We start from the raw sequence: 10457 nt of genomic DNA, 5'->3' as shown, positions 1-10457 counted from the left end.
CTGAAGGTGCACAGGTCTCCAGACAAGTGTAGCCCTCTGACGGCAGACAACACACGTATTATGAGCATTAAAGGTCACGTTAGCTGCTCCCAGACACGTCCTCTCAACATCACATGCTCCAAACGTTAGGTTTTCAGTGCATTTCTGAAACACTGCACCACATTTACTGTCTCTCAGGTCTCTGATGACTCTGTTTTCCCCGAGGCTGCCTCCTTTTTTTTTTTTTTTTGCTGACTCACTGAGAGCCTATTAATCTTTAACTATAGACTAACTGAGACCAGGCGGCAGGCCAACGTGCAAAGTAAGCTCAAACTGTGTGAACAACAACCTTTTGTCGGTTTCAGACAAGATTCAACCTTCAGCCGCTGCACGTTTAGGAAGAGTTCCTCATAAAATAAAAGAAAAAAAAAAGTTCTGACTGTCGACCCAGACAATGGTCCCGTTGTGTCGACTCCATCATAACTTCATGTTTAATGCAGAATCTCACGGCCCAGCGTCGCCATGTGACAAACAGCAGCAGCAGCAGCAGCGGCGGTGGCACATCTAGTTCAAGTTGAGCATTTAGAAGTTGTTGTTTTGATCTGTGTCGACGCTCAGCTCCAGTTGTTGCTCCTCTAGATTTTTAATAGCACTTGTAAAATCTAAAAGTTAATAATAAGATGGATTTTTTCGATGTTTTTTATGATAATTCAGCTTTAAATTAATTAGTTTTAGGACAGATGTGTGCGTCTTCATTAATGAAGGTCGTAGTGGACACCATTTTAGTTCACACTGAGTTCTGTTGTGTTGTTGTGTTGTTGTAGTTTCAGCTACTGAGGAAACACTGTGTGTTTATTGTGTGCGTGCGACATGAATTATTCTTATCTCGTTTCTGGCGGCTGATGTTTACACAGACTCTTATATTCCTCATGTGACCGCCTCAATCACAACAAACAGATCAGATTTCTACTTCCTCCTTCTTTCTTCTTCACCTTCTGTTCCTCTTCCTCCTCCACTTCCACTTTTTCTTCTTAACCTACTTCACTTGCCAATTCCTCCTCCTGGTAGTGCTCACACCTCCTCCTTTCTGACCTCTTCTTCCTCTTTCCTGCTTCCTCCTCCTCCACTTCCCCCTCTTCTTTCAACTAATCTTCCTACTCGCTCGCCTCTTCTCCTTCCTTTTCCTCTTCGTTATACCTCCTTCTTCCTTTTCTTCTCTTCATCTCCTCCTGCTTACTTCCCCTTTTCTTCTTCTCCCTCCTATTACACTTACTACTCCTTTCTTCTTCACCTTATCCATTTTCTTCAACTTCTTACTCCTCTTCTTACTTCCACTTCCTCCTTTCTTCACCTTATTTTCCTCCTCCACTTTCCCTTCTTACACCTCCTCCTTTCTCTTCCACTTCCTCCTTTGTTCTATACCTTACATTTCCTCCTCCACTTCCCTTTTCTTTCAACTAATCTTCCTACTTACTCCCCTCTTCTCCTTCCTTATAGCTCCCTTCTCTCTCTGCTCCACTTCCTCCTTCTTTCAAGCTTTTCTTCATCTCCTCATACTTCCACTTCCTTTCTTCATCTTTTCCTCCCCTTTCCCCTCTTCTTCTTCTTCCTTCTTACTTAAACCTCCTCCCTTCTCTTCCACTTCCTTCTTCATCTCCCCCAATTCCCTTCTTTTTCTCATCCTACTCCCCACTTTCGTCTTCCTTATCCCTCCTCCACTTCTTCTTTCAACTAATCTTCCTATTTACTCCTTTTCTCCTTCCTTATAGCTCCCTTCTTTCTTTGCTCCACTTCCACCCTTTTCTTCATCTCCTCATACTTACACTTCCTCCTTTCACCTTATTTTCCTCCCGTCTCCCCAGTTCCCTTCTTTTTCTCCTACCTACACCCCATTTTCATCTTACTTATCCCTCCCCCACTTCTACCGACTCTCTTCTTCTTTCTCTCCAACCTACTCCTCTTCCTTATTTTTGTTCTTCTCCTGTATCGTCCACGTAAACAGTCGTAGAAACTTAATTCCATCCAGAGGATCGACATCTAAAATAAGTGAAGCAGCCACGTCGTCTTATCAATAGTTGCACCTTTTATTATAAAAAATATTTACAAAGATGCTACAATGTTTTTTTTTCTTAATATAAAAAAATGCATACATTTTACAACGATAATTAGTCTTTGAAGTTCTAGCTCCCATTCAGACCAGCGTGACATCCTTCAGGAGTGTGGTGGTAAGGTATTCAGCGTGTCGTAATACTGTACTTTAGTCAATACATTTCGTTTGCCTGAGTTAATTAATCTTCATCGCGACGAGAAGGAACAATTTCGAAAAAAATGCATTTGATTTTTCCACATATTCAGGAGAAAGGCAACTGTTTGCATAAAGGAATTAAAGGACTTTTGAGTTGTATACAGTCAGTTTGAAACACATATGACAGAGCTGCATAGTAATTGGAATAGAAACCCAGTTATTATTATTACTATTATAAAAAAAAATAGGAATAAATAGGTACTGCATTGAAAACGGAGGGCAAAATTTGGATAAATATAATTTCATCAGGCCTCATGGTTGAATTGATAATATGGCATGTCTGTACCTAGATACAATAAATACAATAAATAAAAAAAAACAATAAATTAGATGGGTTAACACACAGAACTCTTCGCTTGTCAGAACAAACGAGAGAAAGAAATATGGCTTCTTGATGCAGTTATCACTCCAGGGTTTCTCTCCGAATGCTTCAGGGAAAAAAGCTGCTCGTTATTGTCACCGACAGCAGGGCAGGAAAATCACTCGCGTTTGCCGACTGGCCGCTGAAAACTTACCAGAAATGTTAAAACTCCACGTTCAGTTTGGCGGCTGGGAGTAACTTCCCTGCCCTGTGTAAAGCTTCTGAGAAGGAAAAAAATAAAAATGAACCAACAGTGCCTACAAAGTGGGACGATGCCAGTCCTGATACAGCCTGTTACAGTCAACGTGTTATACCAAACCATGGGAAGACACTTGTCTCGAGTCTGGCTACATTAAAATCTTAAAAACCGCTTGGGAGAGGGGGAAAAAAAAAATAATAATAATAATATCAAATGATGCTTGCAAAAAATCCCCCAGCTGTATAATGCAAAAAAATATATTTCTATATACACATACGTACATATACATATATTCCATTCATAATTGCTCAAATCTTTTTTAGGAAAATATGCATTGATAGACTCATAGATTTGGATTTGTTCTGGTTTCTGATGCATGTAGTGTGTGTGTGTGATGGGATTGTTCCTCGGTCCATGTAACAATAAATAGAAATGGACAAAGTGGCTGAAGAGAGTACGACCAGAAGGAGCTAGTATGACAGAATGTATGACAGACGTAAACATGGAAAGTACGTAAATAAGAATGCATCAAGGTATAAGGTAATTATCTTCGCCTTCTCACAGATATTGTCTAGTTTTGGATTTCTTAAACAAAGTAGGAAACTAACCGCTTCGCCCTCGGGCCGGGATGGCTCGTCCCCAGATACACGAACTTAGCCAACTTTTAATTACATTTGTTTGAATAAAAGATGAAGGTCCCAACTACAGCTGCCGCATCGCCCCACGACTCAACAGCCGATCCCAGAATCAGTTTGGCTCGCTGTTACTTTCCCACCTTGTCCCAAAACCTCCAACAATCTATGTGTAACAATACCACATACAGAACATGCACACGTGTACTGTGCATAGTCTGGAAAGAGTCTGTGGGATCAGTACAGGCCGGAGGAATGTTCTGAGTTTCAGGACCCCACTATGATCTCCATGATGTGGTCCAGTTCATTCAGGTCTGACCTGCAACTCGCGCTGGAGCTCAGCGTCGTCGGCCCGTGAGAGGACAGGCTCTCCAGCAGGTCGTAAGGCCCCATTTTCGGGGTGCTCTGCATGCCCGTCAGCACCGTGTCGAGGTCATAGTAGGACGGGTCCACGTCTGAAAACAGCTCCTCGAGGGCAGGATCAGGGGGCGGCGCCGGGTGCTTGATCTCAAATGTCCCAAAAACCTGCTCCCCTGTCCTGGAGTCTGCGCTAAGGTGGTCCCGGTCCCCCTCCTCTCCCTCTGACACACACTCCTCGCTGTCCTCCTCTTCGTCCTCCTCGCACTCACCGTCTTCCTCTTCCTCCTCCCAGCAGGGCCCCATGCCAAAGGGGCCTGTCAGGTAAGAGGCCGAGGGCAGCTGGGGGGAGACGGGTGACAAGGTGGACATGGTGACCTCTGTCTCCACGTCTCCCTCCATCACCACCTCCTCCGAGTGGTAGCCCTCCTCCAGGCCGACCACTGAGAACGGCTTGGGGCTCTGCCCGGCCTGAGCTGCTGGGTCAGTCTGCCTGCACAGCACCTCAGTGGCCACTAGGCGGTCAGCGGGACACTGGGCAGCCGCCAGGGCCTGGGTCATTATCTGCCAGGTGCCGTCCTGGGTCATCTCCTCCTGGATCTGCCGCACCGTGTTGGCGATGAGCACCGAACGGCACAGGTTCGGCTCCACCAGCATGTGGCACAGCTGCAGCTTGATCAGCGACATGTCGAGGAGCGACTGCCGCTGCAGGCTGTAAGAGGACGACATGGTCCGAACTGCCGCCGAGGCCGCCGAGGACGCCGCGGGGCCCTGGTCACCGCCGGAGGCCGGCTCCTCCCCGGAGTCTGAGAACTTGCGCTTGGTGCCCTTCGGGAACATGTTGTCTCTCTGTTGTGGGCGGCGAGGAGACAGAAACAGAATGAGACACGGTGGCAACACTTATCAAAGCATTAGTAAATGTATCACACAGACAAAAACTGAATTTCACTAGCTAATATAGTAAAAAGAATAAGTGCTAATTAATTATGTAAATGTGTGCTGTAATGAGGCTATGTGGTGTAGTATTTGTGTGGATGTGAGGGAGCTAGGGCTACTGTCTGCTGAGCAGCAGCTGTGTAAAACTTTATAAACTACTGGTTTAAACTCTTAACTACAGTAAATGGTGAATTGTAGTTGTTTTTTTCTTAAAGTTTGCTATACCTTTCCTGTTGAGAGGCACAGGCAATAGCAATGCAGCTTGGTCCCGGCTGCAACGCTTCAAGTACTTTTGTACGAGCGACAAGCAGCTTTTGTTCAGCACCATTTCTGCCCATTTTAGGCCAGTCTGAGGCAAGACTCCTGCTGGGCGGAACAACCACACTTTTAACAGACCACTGAGCCACCGAAAATAGCATGGTTACCAACTAAATGTGGACGCTGCATCAAAGTAAGCACAGACTAACAGAAGACCTTTATCAGAAAACAAAAAACAGCACTCAAGTTACATGATCGGTGCACTTATCCCCCCTCCCCGACTGCCACCTGTGATCAAGAAAATCAAAGGGATGTCCTAATCAATGAGGTGCTTTCAAGGGGGTGAAAGTGATAAGAAGGAAAAAGGTAACAGCATTTATAATTCACAGTACAATATACACACCACCACGAGCCACTAATATTTACAAGGGAGATCAGGTTTCCAGGTCTACACACACACACGCGACGCTTCAAAAACTAGTAGAACAAGATTTTCACTTTCTCTTCACTGAGGAGGGGAAGAAAAGTAGAGTCAACTTCCTTATTAAACACCGCTGCTGCAACACACATATGTCTTACAGGAACAAAACAACACTCCTGCCAATATTATTAAAGGCCTTTTACTGCACCAAAAAAAAAATAAAATGAAATAAATAAAAAAATAAGCGGGATAGGAAAGTGAACGCCGAGCAGCAGCCGGTGGCGTTTTAATTTTCCATCAGACAGAAAATAACAGCGTTTCCCGGCTGCATCTCCTCTGTGTTAGACCTGTGGGGCAGGGCATTTGGGTCAATGATTCCACTTGCTTCAAATTTTCTATTTGTGATTATGTTTAAAGAAAATAAGTCAGAATAAAAAGTCACAATGGAAACAATGCTGATGCACGTTGGTTTACAGGACAGAAATCAAACAGCAGTGAGTTTTACAGACACCCGCCATCTCTTCTGCAGAAACTGAAACTAAATCAACTCAAGTTTTTTCGAACGTTGGCCGTTTGATCCGAGCATACTTACTCGTAGTATAACATCAAATCAACATACAATCAAATGTGAATTAGAAATAGATTGTAAACCTTTTATTTCACCCTTTGATTTAATGTGATTACTGTCGCATGTAAAAAATTCCAACATGACAAATATGTACCGTTTTCCTCCTGATCGATCAGGTGAGCAAAACTAAACCTCCACAACAATATCCACAAGAAGAAGGAGCTCTAATGTTCACTGATTGACTTGGGGAGCCTTGGAGGTCTTTGAGTCCTCGCTTGAATAGAATTGAACATTTCCTGACATGGACAGAATAAGGAAGGAGTAGGGGGGGGGGGGGGGGTAGTCATTTATGACGGTGCCCGGAGATCTAAAAATACAAAGGGTGAGAAAACAATTATGGAAATGTGTTCTCGTCTTCTGGTGTAGTGCATTTGTGCTGGCACCTGTTAAACAAGAGACACTACAGCAGCAACTACATCCTTAAAGGAAAAAAAACAGCAGGAAAGTGTAAAAAAAATAATAATAAATAAATAAATAGATTTAAATACAACCAGGAAAACCTACAGAGCACACTGCAACATACAAGAGAGAACATGTGTATTAATAAATGTTTTTGAACACCCTATAGTTCAGCATTTTGGGGTAAAATCTCAAGAATTATGCGCCAAATTTAAGTTTTTGTAGACACTCACTCGCCAGTTCATTAGGTACAGCCCTGCACAGGTTTTGGTATCGAGCATTAGTTTAAAACAACTGGAAGAGGCTGTTTGGAGGCTGCGGTTTGTCATACTACTAAATTGTATTGTGCCGGCACGTGTTTCTATTATTTTGGCACACCCATGTTAAGCCAGTGGGCTGGGCTAAATAACAGAAACACAACAGCACCACAAACTACATCCTCCAAAATGATCATCAGTTAAATTGCCACCTTTCTGGCATGAAGGATTTAGCGCAGGAGTCATTTATTAGAATGAACTCACAAGTGTACCTAATGTTTTGGCAAGCGAGTGTATTTTCTGTAATTTAAATTAAAAAGGCTTCTTCTCTGATTAGACACTTGTAGCAGACAAATTATACACAGTGCGCTCTTTATTTTCTTATTTTGTACATACCTAATAGTAATCATATTTCCTAAATTATTATTATTTTGCAGCATGTTATTGACAGCTGTGCCAACATAACCTTTTAATATTCATAAACTGATCCCATCTGCTACAGATGCTTGATTGTGGTGGCTGTAAACTATGTCCAATAAAAGCCTTAATTTCATTCACACAAGTACATTGGTTTTATTTTTGGACCCTCTATGAGATTTAATTTGATATGGCTGACATATGTGGTGTTCAAAAACAGGAAATGAATAATACTTGAATTGGAGTACGGCTTAGGCAGTCATTCATAGATGTATTTTAAGCACATACGTGCGGCGTAGACACAGTATTACACAGGTTAAGTGGAAACACTCGGCTTTTTTTTGTCTTCTTGTCTGCTGCAGATGATTAATTGTAGTGGCAATGTCCGACAAAACCCATAATTTCATTCACACATGCACGTTGGTGCTATTTTTGGGCCTTTAATGAGATTTAAACTGAAAATGCTGACACATATGATGTCGAAAATCTCAAGAAACTATCAGGAAATGAGTAGTGCTTGAGTAAGAGGCTAGATAACACATTTTATATACCATAAGCGTGGTATAAAAACAATATTAGACAAGTTAGAGGTGTAATACTCAACTGGTTGTCATGTGCTGAAACTACTATTAATTTTATATTGATTTTAAGATTTTTTGTCTGCTACAGATGCTAAATGGTAGTGACTGTCATCTGGAAAATGTCCAATACAAGCCTTAATTTCACTCACACATGCACACTAGTGGTAATTTGTGTTATTTGGGGGCTCTTAACGAGATTTAATCCGAAAATACTGACATATATGGGGTTCAAAAACTCAAAAACAGATATCAGGAAATGAATAGTCCTTGAGTTGGAGGCTAGAGATTAAACATCTAATGTATAAAAGTGTGGTGTAAACACAGTATTAGACATGTTATGGTGGAAATAACTCAGCTGGCCGGTTGTCTCGTTGCTAAATGCTAAGAAGCAGAAGCCAAACAAAAATGCAGCCTCGCTTTACGTCAATGGCTGCTAGCATGACCCATCCCCCACTGCACACTGAAGACCCAGCACTTTCACAGCCCGCCGAGCTAAATGAATAAATAAACTTACAAACAGCGGCGGGTTAAAACGTCCTCCGTTCCCCCCCCCCAGCTCCTCTCTCGGTCACAACCGGTTACCGCTAACAGTCTGCCGTGTTTGGAGCCGTCGGAGAGGCCGTGGGGAGCGGGCTACGAGCCGCTGGCCGTGACTGCCGCATGCTTTGTCTTTTCAGCATCGGAGCCACCGAGCGACAATGAGGCCATTTTGCGCTAGTAGCTAGTAGCAGCTAGCCGGCTAGCTATGCTACGGGTTTTGAATTCACGGGCAGCCGCTAGCTAACTAGCCTTAAACATAAAATGTGGAGTAAAAAAAAAAAACATGGAGGTCTAAAACCGTTCGTATTCGTCTGCTCAACGGTTTAGCAACTTCCCCCTTTTTTTTATATACGATAAAATAAACCCTAGCGAGCGTAAAGCTAATTAGCTACAAGCGTCCACCCACCCATCCTCCGCGGTCCTTCCTCCTCTTCTCAAGCCAAAAACAAGAGTTTTTCGCCGCGGCTGGTCTCTTTAAGTTCCCCCCTCCAGAAAAAACAACAACAAACCCGTCACCCGGGAGCCCGTTTTTGCTTAAACAAAAGGGGCTACCGCCGCACTCACCTCGTGTTTGTGTTATTTTACTCCCGTCTCGGTCATAGGATCGACGGCAGGGAAAGCGGAGATCAGGTTCAGATGAGATCACTCATGCCACGGCTTCAAAAACTGAGCTACCTCTGTCCTGCTGCTGCTGCGGAGCGGACGGCAGGAGGGAAGGAAGGGCGGGGGGAGGGGAGCCGACAAAAGCCAGCCATATGCCTGGGATTCCTCTCCGCAGATTTCCCCCTGCTTTTCTCCGGATAATGCTCAGACAAACAAGAGAAAGGCAGAGAAATAAGAAATGTCTGTGGTTTTGTTTTGCCAGTTCGCACCAAACGCGGAATTAAACCGCCGCTTTATAAAAAAAACAAACAGTTAGAGGTGGAGCAATTAAACACTAAGTGGAAAGTAACTAAATATAAGTTCTCTGTTTATATAATAATGCTCTGACAAACAAGACAAAGACAGATAAATAAGAATATCTGTGGGTTTTGGTTGCTAATATACACAATATCCACAATTACCTGCCATGTTATACAAACAAGGAAACACTTTAGTGGTGGATCAATTAAACAAAAATGTAAAGTAACTAAATTTAAGTTCTCTCTTTGTATATAATTATGAACTTATTGTTTTCTTTCTTTTTTCATTTTAGTCTTTTATATAGTAGCACTGAATCTCGCCAATTTATTAGGTACAATATCATTAAAGGCCCAAGAATAACACAAATGTGCATGTCACAACTGGACTGTGGTTGCTCTGCTACTACTTAAATATATCTTAAATCTAATCTAATCTACTATATAAATATATCTATAATATATATATAATACAGTATTTATATATATCGTATAGCTCATATATACATGAATCAATCAGGCATAATATGACCACCTTCCTAATATTGTGTAGGTCTCCCTTGTGGTGACTCATCAGAGAATGGACATGGACCTTCTGAGTGTGTCCTGTGGTGTCTGGAAACAGAATATTATTAGTGGTGGGGGTCTTTGAGGGGAGGGGACTCTGTGGATCATCCCGTATATACTTGATCAGTTTGGGATCTAGTGAATTTGGAGGCCAGGTCAACACCTTGTGCTGTTTGTTCTTCATGTTTTTTTTTTTTTTAGTTGTTCCTAAAGTGTTTTTGTGGCTGCATCCTGCTGGGGATGGCTGCTGCCATCAAGGAGTGTCATTGCTATGGGGTGGGGGTGCCTGGTCTGGTCTAGGTGGGTGCTACATGTCTAAGTAACATCCACACCAATGAATGCCAGGTCCAAAAGTTTCCCAGCAGAACACTGAACTGTCACAAGATGATTTAAATGTTATTCACTTCTCCTGTCAGTGGTCATAATGTTATGCCTGACCGTTGTATGTCAGCATTTTCTGGTTAAATCTCATTAAAGGTCCACAATTAACACTAATGTGCATGTGTTAATTAATTTAAGGCCTTTATTGGACATTGTCTAGATTACAGTCACTACAATTAAGCATCTGAAGCAGACAGAAATCTTAAAATTAATTTATAAAGATCAAAAGGTTGTGGTGGCACAGCTGACAATGATGTGTTGCACCATAAACACACGCAATTAAGTTGTAATTTCTTAAAACCTTTCCATCGTCGATTTAATGGTTTTAGTGGAGCAATAA

General features: G+C 42.6%; 1 protein-coding gene across 4 annotated transcripts; it reads right to left on the bottom strand.

The window, feature by feature from the left end:
• Window positions 1-2044: 2044 nt before the first annotated feature.
• Window positions 2045-8961, bottom strand: cdca4 (cell division cycle associated 4). 4 transcript variants are annotated; one of them, XM_084569628.1, is made up of 3 exons: window positions 8835-8849; window positions 4995-5132; window positions 2045-4682 (listed from the first exon to the last, which is right to left on the bottom strand). In XM_084569628.1, the coding sequence occupies exon 3, from the start codon at window positions 4671-4673 to the stop codon at window positions 3744-3746; it is 930 nt and encodes a 309-aa protein (XP_084425754.1). In that variant the 5' UTR covers window positions 4674-4682; window positions 4995-5132; window positions 8835-8849; the 3' UTR covers window positions 2045-3743. The 4 variants fall into 4 exon arrangements, with proteins under 4 accessions (XP_084425754.1, XP_084425753.1, XP_084425751.1 ...); XM_084569627.1 differs by lacking the exon at window positions 8835-8849 and adding an exon at window positions 8245-8721; XM_084569625.1 differs by lacking the exon at window positions 4995-5132 and having other exon boundaries at window positions 8835-8961.
• Window positions 8962-10457: the final 1496 nt, after the last annotated feature.

The sequence above is a fragment of the Chelon labrosus genome, assembly GCF_963514085.1.
Source record: "Chelon labrosus genome assembly, chromosome: 20".
NCBI classification, from domain to species: domain Eukaryota; kingdom Metazoa; phylum Chordata; class Actinopteri; order Mugiliformes; family Mugilidae; genus Chelon; species Chelon labrosus.
The sequence above is the reverse complement of the archived record's forward strand: the minus strand, read 5'-3'. Positions and strand labels throughout refer to the sequence as shown.